At 41.3% G+C, this 16,247-nt stretch overlaps 1 protein-coding gene across 5 annotated transcripts in view; it reads right to left on the minus strand.

Moving 5' to 3' along the window:
* LOC114680755 (ATP-binding cassette sub-family A member 17-like) overlaps positions 1 to 16,247 on the minus strand; it is a 71,751-nt gene that overhangs the window by 47,471 nt on the left and 8,033 nt on the right. For all 5 annotated transcript variants that reach the window (XR_005090304.1, XM_037200631.1, XM_037200632.1 and 2 more), the window contains 6 exons: positions 11,598 to 11,725; positions 10,407 to 10,572; positions 6,459 to 6,718; positions 4,634 to 4,750; positions 3,317 to 3,434; positions 1,972 to 2,145 (listed from right to left, as the gene is read on the minus strand). Coding sequence is in view for 4 of the 5 variants with exons in the window: in XM_037200631.1 (XP_037056526.1) it covers positions 1,972 to 2,145; positions 3,317 to 3,434; positions 4,634 to 4,750; positions 6,459 to 6,718; positions 10,407 to 10,572; positions 11,598 to 11,725 (963 nt within the window). In the remaining variant the exon portion in view is untranslated. The remainder of the gene's footprint in view (positions 1 to 1,971; positions 2,146 to 3,316; positions 3,435 to 4,633; positions 4,751 to 6,458; positions 6,719 to 10,406; positions 10,573 to 11,597; positions 11,726 to 16,247) is intronic.

The following is a 16,247-nucleotide window of genomic DNA, read 5'->3' on the forward strand; positions in this document are numbered from 1 at the left end:
TTTATTCATTTGTATATATGTGGTGTGTGTGTGTGCATGTATGCATGTGTACCATGGTACATGTGTGGAGGTCAGAAGACAAAGGAGAGGAGGTCAGTTCTCTCCTTCTTCTACCATGTAGGTTCTGAAGATGAGACTCTGGTCAGCAGGCTGGAAGGGAAGCAGCTTCAACCACTAAGCCATCTCACAGCCATTTTATGGCTCCATTTTATTTCCACTTTTGATTTATTAGTACCTTTTAAAAAAATGCAATGGGGCTGAAGAGATGGCTCAGCAGTTAAGAGCACTGGTTGCTTTTCCAGAGGACCTAGGTTTGATTCCTAGCACCTATATGTTTATTAGCCTTCTGAATATCCCTTTCCCCATAAAGTGACAAGTTGTTTTGCTTCATTATTTTAAATTACAAGAGCAAATTTCTAATGACATGAATGAGTTCTCTAAACGTTCTAAACATAAGCCACTTGCTAGCTAAATGTATCATATGTGTCTTCTCTTATTCTAGCATGTCTTTTCCTTTTTCTCATGTATCTTAATTTATATATATACATATTATTTTATTTAAATAACAATTTTTTCATTTATTTTACATATGGACCACAGTTTCCCCTCCTTTCTCTATTCCCGGACTCCCACACACACACTTTTCCATCTAACTCCCCTCCCCTTCTGTCTCCATTCAGAAGGGACAGCCCTCCCATGGGCTTGAACACAGCATGGCACATCAAGTTGAGGCAGGACTGAGCTCCTCCCCTTGCATCAAGGCTGGGCAAGGTCATCCAGCATGGGGATCAAGTTCCCTAAAGCCAGCTAAACCAGGGTCAGTCTTATCTTAACTTCAATGTCGATATTTTGTTATTTTTTTCCCCCAGTGGACTAACAAACCACAGGCTGAAACCTTAAAAACTTTTAAAGCAAATTAAGGCTGGGATCTTTCAGTGCTGATCATCTCAGGTATCTGCTACAGTGATGGAAAGTTGACTAACAGACTATGTTAAAAGGTTTGGTCACCAGGGTGATGCTACTGGGCATGGTAGAAACTTCAGGAGGTGTGGCATCGCAGGAGGTGGGGCTTAGTAGGCAGGAGTATTGAGGGATTATTCTAAGAGAATGTGAGACTTGGATTCCTTTGCTTCCTTGTTCATTCCCTGGTAGGTTGCTTTGCTGTGTACGTCTCTCATGAAGGGCTGGACACCCGAGGTCCAACAGAGGGAGGCCGCCTAATCTTTGACTCTACAGATTTGTAAATCAAAATAAGTCTTTCTCTTTACAAGTTAATTATTTCAAGTATTTCTTTATAAAAAGATAAGGCTGATTAATACAATCCCCCAGAAAAACTTGCAAAAGAGGGGACACCAAAAGCAATGAGACTAAGGTATGTGAAAACTACTACATTATTAGTGATGTTCAGGATTTTCTGAGCTTCTAATCATAAAATTTTATACTTCATATCAATAGAATTATATAAGTATATAATTACTAATCTTTTTTTTTTTTCAAGCAAAGTTACTCTGCTGCCCAAGTTAGCCTGGATGGAACTCCTGGGCTCCAGTAATCTTCCTACCTCAACCTTCCAAGTAGCTGGGACTACAGGCATGCATGTTTGTCTTCAGTGTCCTTTCTTTACTATGCTCTAGTTTTCCTTCGCATATCCATGGCTGTGCTGTATGTTTTTTTGTTTGTTTGTTTTTGTTTTTGTTTTTAAGGCAGGACTATCCTGGAAGTCACGGGGCAGGCTGGCCTCAAACTCCCACGTGTTGGGATTAAAGACATGTGACACCACCACCCAGCGGCTTATGCTGTAGGATTTGTGAAGCACATTATATATCTCTTTAGCAACCCACAAAGTGCCTATCATAATGTGATGCTCAGAACACTAATGTCAGTAATGTAAGTTTGGGAATGGAGGACAGCCACGCCCAGCTCAGAGCATGTAGGCAGCCTAAATAAGAGTCTGAGAAAGATAAATCTTACCTTCTGCTTCAAACAGAGAGATGAATCGGACTCCTATTGCCATGGCAACATTTGAGAAGAGGCAAGAGGCTATCTTTTGAACATAGGTCCTCTGGTGATAACTGAAAGTGATGTATATGTAGGGAAGGTATGTGAAGAAGAAGACGATTCCACCTATCACAGTTCCTACATGCGCTGCAGATTCAGAGGGGAAAAGATGAAGTATTTCATCAGTAACATGCAAGTTGCTATGATACAAACCTTGTTTCTCTGCCATGAAGGAAAGCGTCTCTGTGATTGTTTCAGCATTTCAGAAAGGAAGCAATCTGTTTTTGTATTTGCATTCTTACTAGTGAAGGATGAAAACATTTACAGCACTTTAAAAAAAAATTCAAGTAGCTGGGTGTGGTGGTGCATGCCTTTAACTCCAGCACTTGGGAGGCAGAGGCAAAAGCTATGGAGGAGAGGTAGAATTCAAAGTTTGAATCCTTCTCCATCTTGGCAGGGTCAGTATTTTTCTAGGAACCACAAATTAGAGCATGCCATTTGATATAAAACATTCACAAATAGTAATAACACATCTCTCTTTCCTGGTTCTTGTAAACACTGTCTTTTCGGGGAACAACTGCTGAGCTCATTTTCTCTAACTGCTTTTACTTTTATAGGGTAACTCACACTTCAATGCTCCTGTGCTCTGATTTGACTGTACCTCCTATCATTTCTATTCTCTATGATTCATCAATTCATATGTAAATAGTTTTAGATCTAAGACTTCCAACAGGACCAAATTCACAGGAAGTCCTTTGTGGTATCTTAGAAACCACTTTACTATTGGGTCCCAACTTCACAATCATGATCTGGAGGACTTTCTGCCTGAAATGTCTTACCCTTCTATTTTCTTCTAAACTGAGACTTGTTGGGGCTGGAGAGATGGCCCAGGAGTTAGAAGTGGATGCTGCTCTTCTGGAGGACCTGAGTTTGGTTCCCAGCACCCACGTCAGGTGGCTCACAACTGCCTGTAACTTCAGCTTCAGGGGATCCAAGGGTCTCTTCTGGCCTCCAGAGCACCAGCACACACACTGCATACACACAGTGAGAAACATAAATAAAAATAAATAAAATGAGACTTATTATCTACCTCACTTTGACACTGTTTTAAGGACTTAAATATAGCAAAGAATGTATATTTCATGTGTTTCAACAAGCCTTTAATAGGGAGTAGAACTTTCCCACTACTGAAATAACCATAAGACTGGAAACTTAGCTGTGGAGGAATATACTAAATTCTCTAAGTAATGGGAATGACAATGCTCTTAGAAGGAAAAGTCATTAACATCCCCCAACAGAAAATAACAGCAGTACTCACCTCTTTGAAAAAACGTGCTCATCATGAATGCAAAGAAAATTGTGGCAGTGGCAAAACACATTAGAAAAATAAATATCAAGCTAGGGTTACTGTTGGTGAACACAGCTACACTGTCTACCTATAAAACAACCACAGATGTGAACAAAGTATGAAGTACTCATAAAACACTATAGAAAATATTTTTTAATTTAGAATTATACATAGATTTTTTTTAAGGCAGACATCTGATCTGCCATCTGTTATCATTTATAAGTTATGCTATGAGTATTTTTCAGGGGAAAAATAAGTTTGCATTCAATTTTTTACCTAATGTGGATATTTTTTTTTCTTTTTTTGGGGGGGCGGTTATCTTGGGTATTGAATTAAGGGCCTTAAATACATGGCATGTGTTCTGTCAATGAGCTACACCCCCTGCACAAGTTCAGTTCATTTGTCACATTATTAGTCTGACGTACATTTGGTATTTCTTTTGTTATCTTGTGCCTTCTGTTTTAATGCTTTCTGGTTATTTCTTTTGCTTGAACTATTTTCCTATTTAGCCTGGGTTTTCTTTCTTCCTTTTACCACACTGACACAATACTAACAACTTAAAAGGTAAGTTTTTATATATCCAAGTAGTGAGTTATTAAATGCAAGCAGACCAAAGTTAATATCAAACCCCATTGGCAGCATAAAAGAAAAACATGATAACATGGAAGTAAAATAATGTTTTATAGTAACTATTTTCAACTATTGTGCAGTATGAAATTTATCTTTTTTTCTTTTTAATTAATTTATTTTTACTTTATGTGCATTGGTGTTTTACCATGGGTGTTTAGTCCCCTGGACCTGGAATTACAGACAGTTGTGAGCCACCATGTGGGTGCTGGGAATTGAACTTGGGTCCTCTGGAAGAGCAGCCAGTGCTCTTAACCACTGAGCCACCTCTCCAGCCCTGTCTTTTAAAGTTTGTAAAAATGTATTTTGTGATCCTCAGGTTTCTAAATACTAGATTAGGTATGATAGCACAAGACTGAAATCCTAGCACTTTAGGGATAAGGTTGAGGATTAACACAAATTAAACCAGATCAGACTGGTCTATACAGTGAATTCTAGGCCATCCAGAGCTCCATAATGAGCCTCTGCCTCAAAAAGAAAGAGAAAAAGGGGGAGGGGAGAAGAGGAGGAAGAATGTTTACTTCCCCAGAATTTCAGCAAATACCACTGAATATCCATCAGAGTTTTCCCAAATGGTCATCAATAACTGTACCACCCATACCATACCAGATTCTTTACTACCCGTTCATAGCTCACTATATTCTAAAGAACAAAGCATACCTTTGCACAAAAGAGAATGGTCATAACAGAAACGACAATTAAGACAGAAATGAAGAATGTAATGAACCAAGCAACCCAGTGCAGCCAGCTCTCCAGTCCCATCATACACATATATTCCTAGAAAAAGCGAAAGAGCCAAGTGTTAGAGCCTGGCTAAGTGTCTCAGGCACAGTCGGGGAGGCTGTTGCTGAAACTCAGTGGGTTAGGATGACAGGTTGTGTGGACTGGGGGGAGACAGCTGCTGGGGCTGATGGAGAGGGACAGAGCTACAAGGCAAGAATAAAACGGAGTGGTACTCGGTTTAACCATGGCAGTGTAGGCATTGTATAAATTGACTTTAAATTTAAAAACAACTGCTAGGAGAATTTAAAAGTAGGACACATAAGGAGTTTAGATGTTAAAGCAGAGTATAGTAGTCCATGCCTCCGATCCCAGCATTTGCGAGACAGAGGCAGTAAAATATGTCAGAAGCACAAGGCCAGTCTAGTCTACAGAGCATGTGCCAGGCCAGCCAGGGGTTCTATATTAAGACTTTGTCTAAAAAAAAAATAGTTTAGACTTTTTGCTCAGGGCCATTTACTTAGAGGAGACATTCAGTAAATGAACCAACAGCATATTTACCATTGGGGTTTTAAGAATGTGCCATCATGCCTAACTTCTATAGTGTTAAATTCATCTGAAAACAAGACTCAAGTATAAAGAACAAAAGCATGACCAAAGTGTGGACATTCTATGCCAACCAGCTTCTATACAAGTTTGCTGTTGAAGTAAAAACTAAGGAAGGTGGAATTTCATCCACAAGCAGAAACTAAATGGGTACCCTAGCCAGTGTCAGAAGCTCCTTGTTTCCTGGGGTTTTCAGTGAGTATAAAGCTGGATAGAGCATCCACCTATCAGCCATTGACCCACTGTCTCCCATCTCATAGACAGCCTCATCATCTCTATCAATTCCCAGCACCCACACTGTGGGTCACATCATCTCTATCAATTCCCAGCACCCATACTGTGGGTAACATCATCTCCATCAATTCCCAGCACCCATACCGTGACTCACAACCATCTCTAACTGCAGTCCCATGGGATCCAGTGCCCTCTGGTGTGCAGATGTACGTGCAGATGAAAACATCCTATACATAAAATACATAAATTTAAAATTTATTTTAAAAAGAGAAAAAAATTTAAAGTGAGAAGATTTTAGCCAGTTGTGCCTCTAGAGCTGGGGGTGGGGGGTGGGGTGAAGCAAATAGATCATGAGTTCATGGTCAGCCTGGATAACACAGTGGCTTCCAGGTCACTATTGGCTACAGAATGAGATCATGTCTGAGAAATAAAAACTTAAGTAATACAAGATTATTATTTAAAGGGAAGAAAGTGAGAAAAGAAGTAGTAGAGGTTATATAAACAGAAGAGCACAGAAAGTGAGTAGTGAAACCAGTTTCGGGACCAACTCAGAGGAAACAAACCTTGCCTTCGGTTATATTTTCCTAGAAGATGCTTCTCAATCATCTTCCCACAAAATGGGAGTGAGTTAATTGTGGATAGAAATCCCCTCTATGTGGACATTGTCTGAACACCTGCCCTATTAGTGATGGAGTACTAACCTGGAGGACCTACTAGGCTGGGCAATCTAAAAGTAGGGATATGTGTGATAACAAGAGATGAGGCTTCCTGCAAGCAGGATAAAAATATGAAAGCACTTCTGATTTCCATTTCACCTGAGAGGCTGACAAATCCTCCTGCCTGCTTGGGCCTCAGTCTCACAGTAGACATTTCATTAGCAGCCTCCCCACAGCCCTGTACTTCCCATCTGAGTAGATAGAGCTACCTTCAGTTTCTTCTCCTTCTCCAGTAAAATGGAATTGATGATTATGAGCTCAACACAAATGTAGCTGAGCATGAGGAGCAGAGGGAACTCATTCTGAAGGATCACTAAGAATGGGTCCTTGATATGGGGCCCAAATGGGAATCTCTGCAGCAGTACGTGGAGATTCTTGAACATGTTGAGTGTTGCGTTGGGATCATGGTGCCACATAATGGCTTTGTCTACTGCATGCTGTATTGCCAGGAAGCCTTCTTTGTTGTATCCTACAAGAAACCAGAATATCGAGCATAAGAAAGTAAAGATCCAAATGACTAAAAATTCAGGTGGATCCTGGCTAGGCATTAAGACAGACAACAGCCAGAAGGTATTCTTAGAAGCCTCATGATACAACAGAGGACAGGGAGGAGCCACTTTGGAGAGCCATGGAAATGAAGCAACGATCAGAAAATGAGTTCTGGCAGAAAAAAAAAAAAAAGGCATGTTCTATACAAGGATTTTTCTCCCTTCATTCTCAGCCTCTGTGGATAGAGCACCTGTTCTGTAGTTTTGATTATACAGTAAATAGAGGATAGTTAAACTCAAAGCCCTTGAAAGACACAGACTTCCTGACTGTGTTGTGACTGCTGCACAGCTCAAGGGTTAAGTTTCTGTATTTTGCTGGCAGGCACAAACACTGTCCTTATCATAAGCAACCCTCATTTCAGCAATGTAGTGGGTGTGCCAGGATCAACTTTCAATAAACACAGATTGCAAGGTAAGGATCCCCTGAGTGCTTTCTAGTTCCAAGCAAGGGTAATCAGCCTCCATGGAGGGGTAGTAGAGGTGTAGTACAGAACCCTGTAGTGAAGGTGACCACTGTGTCCCACTGTCTAGACATAGGCAGACCTCCAGATCTGTCAAACTGGAAAAGGGAAGGGCACGTTACTGGTCCTGGATATTGTTATGCATTCCTGTTTGTTTGTTTGTTTTGTAGGAGTGTTTTCACTAAACAATTATAGGGTATTTTCTAGAATCAGAGTAAATACTTGGGTGCTTAGGCTTAGATTCCAGTTGGTGGGCATGCAGGCCCTAGACTGCAAGACAATTGTATGGCCATCCTATAATGAGGGGTTGATGATCAATTCTGGAAGAACAGTTGCTTAATTGGTGTTCATGTTCAGCCTCTCACAAATAGGGAAACCAAGAAACCTAAAATGAATTGGAAAGCATGTCCCTTCATGTGAGAAGTGGCTCCCAGGCCCTTGCTCGGGAATATGTTGCTTCATGGGAAGGAAAGAGCATCTCAGTTATGTGCCATCACTTCTGCATAAGTCTGGAATTGCCAGAGAGGAAACTGGGAGCTGTCATGGAATGGGCAGGTCCAGGGAAACAGGGTGCCAAGTAGGGTTGTCTGCACTGTTATATACAGTTATGTTCCTTTCCATAGCAGAGAACAAGATGGCAGAAAGCAGACACTAAGAAAACTCTCCTCTACTCTTACTGGAAAGTTCCAGAGCAGAAAGTCAGCAGTGCTTCCTGCAGAGAAAGATTATGGTACCCAGCTTCGGAGCCACATGTTACGCCTTAGGACATAGGAGCTCCTAGGAACGCCTCACCTTCTGATTTTAATGTTACCTGCTTAACCTCAGCAAAAGAGTGAGAAGAAGGGTACTTTCTCAGAGTATGATTCCAGAGTGGGAAACAAAAGAGTGGAGCTTGGCATAGCCAGCTAAGACCATGAGATCTGGAAAAAGAGGAAGCTAGTATTCTCCGGCTAGTTGTGGGTGGGCAGGGTGGATGGAATAAGAACCAAAGAGAGATCTAAAGATTCAGAAAGAGCAAGTAAATTCAAATGAAGTACTGGCCAATGCAGAGGTCATGTGTTCAGAACCCACCCCACCCCTGTGTGTGCATATGACTTATGTGTAGAGGATGAGGCCAACCTTGGGTGTTGTTCCTGATGTGCCATCAACCTTGTTTTTTCACACAGGGTCTCTTGCTGGGACCTGGGGTTTGCTAACTAGGCTAGGCTGACCAGTGAGCCCTAGGAATCCTCCCGTCTCTACTTCCCAGCACTGAGGTTATAAACATGTGCTGTCACACCCAGCTTTTTACATGAGTCCTGGAGAGTGAAACTCAGGTTTTCAGTTTGTGCAGCAGCACTATACCAACTAAACTATCTCTTTAGCCCCAAATTCAGGAGTTCTGGAACCAGAGCTTGGAGATGTCTTTCAAAGCAGGAGCAGAATCTTTAAAACAACACAGGCAGGCAGGCAGGGAGTCCTGCAGCAGTGCAGATAGTTGTCTGTCCCTCCTTTATCAAGTTAAAGGGAAAACAGATAATACAAGAAGTATTTTCAGTGGTTAGTGAACGAGGCATGTTAAACACGGATACATGAAACATACATGTTGAACAGGATGGGCGTTCAAAACAACATCACACACTGGCTGTGATGACACAATCTTGTAATCCCAGTACTGAGAAGGTGGTGGCAGGAGCATCAATAATTCAAGGTTACCTTTGGCTTCAAAATGAGTTTGAGGTCAGTTTGGGCTCCATGAGACCCTGTCAGAGAGAGAGAGAGAGAGAGAGAGAGAGAGAGAGAGAGAGAGAGAGAGAGAGAGAGAGAGAGAGGAGGAATGGAGGAAGGAAGGGAGAGAGGGAGAGAAAAAAGGGAGGGAGGAAAGGAGAGAGGGAGGGAAGGAAGGAATGGAGGAAAGGAGGGAGGGATGAAGAAAAGAGGGAGGGATGAAGGAAGGGAGGGAGGAAAGGAAGAAAGAAAGGGAAGGAAGGGAGGGAGGGAGGGAGGGAGGGAGGGAGGAAAGCTAGACCAACAGACAGGTCTCGGGAGGCAGCTCGATAGATACTAGTGATAGAGTACTAGTACATGTGAGAGGCTGAGCTCTGTCCCAGTGCTGTAACAGGAGACAAAGGGCAGCACAGGGCTAGAGGCAGAGCTCTGTAGTAGAGTGCTGGCCTGTTATGTGGAAAGCGCTAGGTCTGATCCCAAAAACTATAGGGTTTGGGGAAGGGGCAGAAAAAACGAGAGTGCTACTTACAGGTGGAAAAGGGAGGTCATGTAAACATTACATATTCACAAGATGTTAAGTCACGTTTCTTTCATGATGAAGGCTACGTCTCCCCTAAATAACGGGCCATTCTTGTTATAATTATTATAGTTTCACTCTGGTCCTGCATGTGTGCTGCCCAAGAAACATAGACAATGCCCACCAGTTCTCAACAGGCTATTTGAGAGCTACAGGTATCAAGTGGCTGTGCTCAAGGTAAATGCACTGGTGCCTGCCAAATTCCCTGGCTTAGTTCTGGTCCTTAACAACACAATCAGGCTAGTGTGTCGGAAAGCAGAACCTGTGCATGTTGTGTTCACTAGCCTCTGGGATGCCTTTCCTGTCAGTAACCTTGGAAGCTACCATTATACCAAGGTGAATTCCCACACAACATTCCTAACAGTCAGCAGTTTGAGCAGTACTAGAGACTGACCATGTGGTTTTCTGCATGCTAGGCAAGTACCACTGAGGTACACCCCAGCCTGGTAGTAACTTTCCTAAAATGAAAAGGAAAAGGTAGAGAAGTCATTATTTTATAGGAATTTCAACAAATTAAGGAAAGTCACTTTAGTCATAGTTTGTAGAGAACAGTAGAAAATGTACTTTAAAAGTAAAATGTTACAAATATAGAAACTCACACCCTTTGTTCTTGTAAAATGCTTTCATTCTTTCAAGCAATTCAACGTCATTATAAACAATTAAAATACATACCTGCTGTTTTAACTTATACTGGAATATAAGCATTTTATTGAATGCCACATTTTCAAAGGTAGCTCCTTGGACCTCTACTGAAATATTAATCTTAGATGTGCATTCGGTTAGCAAAACAGTATCACAAATATGTGGTACAGGGAAAATGTGGCTGTGCTCATGGTAATGTTACAGACTTCAGAGTTTCCTCACCAGGGTTTCCCCCATCAGCATATACAAATTCCCGGGGTTCTTGGCTTGGATTGGGAGGATAAAGAAAGGCTGTGCACCAGCCTTCTAGCTCCTCTTGAAAATATAAATAGTTCAGTGATGGTGCAAAGTTCCTCTGAACATAACTGAAACGCAAGTCATACTTAACCTGTGAAAAACAAGGAGAAAACATTGGCCTCCAGATCTTGGGACTCAGCAACGGTACAGGACAGGGCAAACTATTTGGCTTTAACTCTTTAAGGCCCACACAGGCAGGTGTCCCTCCTGGAACTACACAGTGGTCTTCCCTGTATTTCTCTACAAATTATCCCTGTGACCAACCTGGGGAGCCATGGGCTGTAGAGTACGCTGGAACCAGGTCACCTAGACCTCCGCCCCAAATTTCTTATTGAACTGCTGTCACCCTGGGCAAGTTACTTAGCCTCACTTAATCATTATGCCTCAATGTCCTCACAGTGAAAGGGGGATGATAACAACAACCTCATCCATTAGCTGCCTAGAGGGTCACACAATGTGCTATCTGACATGTATATGACATTAACACATGCTTAATTTTTATTAATCACAGTGCAAGTTCTAAAGGTCATTAAACAGCCTATATACCACAGAAGCTACACGTAAGTGTTTTACCCATTGCAAAACATAAATCAAATGTTCTTGTTTAACATATTGTTTTTCTTTAAACACACATGCAGAGCTACCATATCTAAATCTGATGATTAGTAGTAATGATAATTAACTAATGCAACCAGAAAATTCTTGCTCCCCATCTACCCAACTGCTCTGTTCTAAGCACTTCACATGCATAAACCTGAAAACCAACTCATAATCCAGACACTAACTCAACCACACTGAAATGTGAACAAATTTCCCAAAGTTATACAGCTGATAAGGGACAAAGCTGGGGTTCAAGTTTCTTCTGCCAAGTGGTCGAGTCAGCTTCTGTAACCAAACAGCCAAACACACTCCATCCTGTGCTGAGGACAGAGACTTGCTTAAACAGTCTGAAAACAGCAACGGTGTGGGCTGTAAGGTATGAATTTGGAATCTCCACTCGTTTCCTCTGGAAATAAGATGACAAAGCTACCATAGAAGAAAGCGGAGGGATAGATGCCTGATTAACCCACGCTATGTAGTCACATAGTAAGACTGCTATAGGGAAGACTTTCTTACCACGAGTGGCAAAGGTTCACTGCTGCTATTGAAGGTATGGTCAAAAACAATTCCCACCAGTATGTAGAAAGACCTGGGATCCTTAATTATGTAGTTTTCAAATAAAGGCACCGAAGGAAAGCCTAGAACTACAAAAAGAAAAATCCAGTCAGTGAATAACTGGGCATGAAAGCAAGTAATGCCATCAATTATCTATCTAAGGAAATTTAAGATTCCAGCTTACTTCTCCATTCACTCACTCAGTCATTCTGTAAACATATGAGCAGAGAAAGAGAGAAACACAAAAAATAAGATTAGTTAAAAGGCATGATTTTTAGCCAGGTGGTAGTGGCACACACCTTTAATTCCAGCACTCGGGAGGCAGAGGCAGGTAGATCTCTGAGTTCGGGTCCAGCCTGGTCTACAGAGCGAGTTCCAGGACAGCCAAGGCTACACAGAGAACCCCTGACTTTTGTTTTTGTTGTTATTATTCAGTTCAGAACTTACAGCACAGCCAGCAACTGCCTTTAGATATCAAGAAAGTAATGCTGAGGAAGGAAGAGAGATAGCTCTTACTCACTAATTATCGTGTATGATATGTGAATGCAAGTGCATGTGGGGGTCATGGTATAATTTTTTTAGAGTCAGTTCTCTTCTTCTACCTTTATGTAGGTTCCAAAGATTGAACTCTGCTGCCAGATTTATGTGGCAAGCACCATTATGCATGGAGCCATGTTGTTGACCATATAGTAAATGCTATTTTATATATTGACATAATTAGAAAAAGGGATAGGAAAGGTGTACATATTAAATAATGTGTTTCATTATTATTATAAGGTTATTATTCTTTACTTAGCACACTTAGGTTTCTTCCTTTCACAATACCCTCAAATAATATAAAATATCTCAAGGTAACTCTAACCAAGCAAGTGAAAGACTTATATGATAAAACCTTAAGACACTGAAGAAAGAAACTGAAGATATCAGAAGATGGAAAGATCTTCCATGATCATGGGTTGGTAGGATTAATAGTAAAAACAGCCATCCTACCAAAAGCAATCTACTTATTCAGTGCAATCCCTATCAATATTCCAACACAATTCTTCACAAATATTAAAAGGACAATTTTCAGCTTCATATGGAAACATACACACACACACACAAAAAGATAGCTAAAACAATCCTGAATAATAAGAAAAATGCTGAAAGTATCACTATCCTCAATCACAAATTGTAGTACTAAGCTATAGGCATAAAACCAGCATGGTATCAGCACAAAAACAGAAATGATGATCAAGGGAATCGAATTGAATGCCCAGAAATAAATCCACACACTAGTGGACAACTGATTTTTTATAAAGAAGCCAGAAATGCACACTGGAAAAAAGAGAGCATTTTCAACAAATGGTGCTGGTGAAACCGAACAGCTAAAGAATCCAAATAGATACATACTTATCACCTTGCACAAAACTCAACTTCAAATGGATCAAAGACCTCAACATAAAACCAGATCCACTGAACCTGATAGAAGAGAAAGTGGGGGACAGCCTTAAACTCATCAGCACAGGAAAAGACTTGCTATTCAACATCAATAAGATCAACAATTAATAAATGGGACCTTAAGAAACAGAAAAGTTTCCTTAAGGCAAAGGACACTGTCATTTGGACAAAGTGGCAGCCTACAGAATCGGAAAATATTTTAAACAACTACACATTTGATAGAGGACTAATATCCAAATAGATAAATAACTCAAAAAACTAGATAGTAAGAAAATAAATAACCCAGTTAAAAGTGGGGTGCAGATCTAAACAAAATTTCCAAAAGAGGAAAATTCAAATGACTGAGAAACATTTAAAGAAATGTTCAACATCCGTAATCATCAGGAAATACAAATCAAAATTACTTGGGGATTTCATCTTACATATGTCAGAATGCCTAAGGTCAATAATACAAATGATAGTTCATTCTGGCAAGGAGGTAGAGTAAGGGGAACACTCATCCATCATTGGAAATCAGTGTGGTGGTGTTCCTCAGGATGGGACTCCATCTACCTCAAGATCCAGCTATGCCAGTTTGAGCATATAACCAAAGGACAATTCATCCTATCACAGAGACACTTGCTCAACCATATTCATTGCTGCTCTATTTATAGTAGCCAGAAATTATATTGGAAACAACCTAGAAGTCTCTCAAGAAATGAATGAATAAAAAAATGGAATATTACTCAGCTGTTTAAAAAAATTAAATCATGAAACTCACAGATAAATGGACGGAACTAGAAAAAAAATCATCCTGAGTGAGGTAACCCAGACCTAGAAAGACAAATATGGTATGTATTCGTTTATCTGTGGATATTAGCTGTTAAATCAATGATAAATAAGCTACAATCTATTGACTCACAGAGGTTAGGTAAGGGACTAGGGGGACAAACAGATATCTCTAGGAAAGGGATGATGGCAGGGGAGGATGCTGGAAAGGGAAGATTAAGTGGGAAGGAGGAGGGAAGAGGGAATAAGGGAGGGAATATGAGGAGAGACAGCTAAAATTAAGGGCCATTTGAGGGGTAGTATGGAATCCTAATACAGTAGAAGCCTCCTTAAATATACTCATATATGAAGGTGACCTAAATGAAATTGCCAAATAATGAAGGAGATAGAACCCCAACTGGTCTCTCTCTCTCTCTCTCTCTCTCTCTCTCTCTCTCTCTCTCTCTCTCTCTCTCTCTCTCTCTCTCCAAGACAGGGTTTCTTTGTGTAGCTCTGGCTCTCTTGAACTCCCTCTGTAGACCAGGCTGGCCTTGAACCCATAGAAATGCACCTGCTTCTGTCTTGAAAGTGCTGGGATTAAACGTGTGCACTATCAACACTTGGCTAGAAATCTCTTTTTAACAAATGAAACTTCCAGTACCAGGAATGGGTTACATCTCATGGAGTTATTGGCCAAAGGAATCCCATGGGAACACTCAAACGCAGACTGTTGCCAAGATTTACAGGTTTCTCTCTACAGACTAACAGCAAGGTCCTATTGCTGAAGACAACACCCACACAACTCATTGAACATGGAGAAGTTGAGCTGGTGCCTATATAGAGCCTTCATCCCTTCATGCTAGTGTCTTTGGTACAGGAAAGTACTCTACAAGCTACCAAAGGAGAAATGTAAACACCAACTCAACCACAAACCCTTTGATCTACAATGGTATCCCAACTGCAAGATATGCTAGGGCAATGGTGGCTCAAAGCTTGTGGGAGCGATCAACTGTGATGGCTATTCTTGGCTGTCAATTTGACAATATCTGGAATGAACTATAATATAGAAATGGAGGGTATACTTATGATCTGGATCTTGAGACTGGAAGACACACCTTTAATCTGAGCCACACCTTCTGCTGGAAGCCTAGATAAGGACGAGGGAAGAAGGAAGAGTGTGTGTTCATTCTTCACCTACTTGCCCTGACCTTGTCAGCATATCTATTTCTTCACTGGCATTGGAGCCTACTTCTTCAGGATTCCAGCATATACAGAAGACCAGCTGAGATACTCAGCCTTGTGGGACTGAGCAACTACTAGATTCTTGGATTTTCCATTCACAACTAGCTATTGTTGGACTGCAGACTGTAAGTCATTCCAAAAAATTTCCTTACACACACACACACACACACACACACACACACACACACACACAGAGAGAGAGAGAGAGAGAGAGAGACAGAGAGACAGAGAGACAGAGAGACAGAGAGAGAGAGATTCATTCCCTAAATTCTGTGACTCTAGAGGACCTTGACTAACACACCAACTAATATCTGATTTGACTTAACTCCACAAGATGGAACCCATACCCAACACTACTTGGATGACCAAGAACCTGAGACTAGATAGTCCAAGAACCTAGGGTAAAACCAAATACTACTGTTCCACTAAAAGAGTATGGCAATAAAATGATTCCTAATGACATTCTGCTATACTTACAGACCGGTGCCTTGCTCAGCCATCATCAGTAAAGCTTCATCCTGCAGCAGAATGGAACAAATACAGAGCCCCACAGCCAGACAAAATACACCTTAAACAGATGTCTCCATCAAAACCCTCACCTCAGGGCTCAGAGAACTCTGAGGAAGAGGAGGCATAAAGAAGAGCCAGAGGGGATGGAGGACAGCACAGAAACAAAATCCTCTACATCAACAGTATCAATGCACATATGAACTCACAGAGACTGAAACAACATGCACAGGGCCAGCACCAGGCTGCACCAGATGGGGTCCTAGAGCTGAAAAGAGAAGTGGACACATGCTCCCATCCCTAATCCTAATCCAGAAGCTATCTCCAATTGATAACCACTTGCAAATGCAAATTTAGTTTTCTCTAAGGGAGTCTCATTGAGGAAACAAACCACTCTTGGTGTTGTTGTTTGGTTCTGTTTCTCAAGACAGGGTTTCTCTGTTTATTGGCTGTCCTGGAACTCACTCTGTAGACCAGGCTGGCCTGGAACTCATAGAGATCCGCCTGCCTCTGCCTCCCACGTGCAGGTATTAAAGGGGTGCGCCACCACTGCCCAGACTGAAACAACTACTCTTAAGGGTAGGGTGTATGCCCAGCACTCGATGATCAACAGAAAACAAAATCAGTGACATCTTTGGAGGTTCCTTGTCTCATAATGTTGTGTTGTATCTTTTA

Source organism: Peromyscus leucopus, chromosome 8b, assembly GCF_004664715.2.
Source record: "Peromyscus leucopus breed LL Stock chromosome 8b, UCI_PerLeu_2.1, whole genome shotgun sequence".
In the NCBI taxonomy this organism is placed as follows: domain Eukaryota; kingdom Metazoa; phylum Chordata; class Mammalia; order Rodentia; family Cricetidae; genus Peromyscus; species Peromyscus leucopus.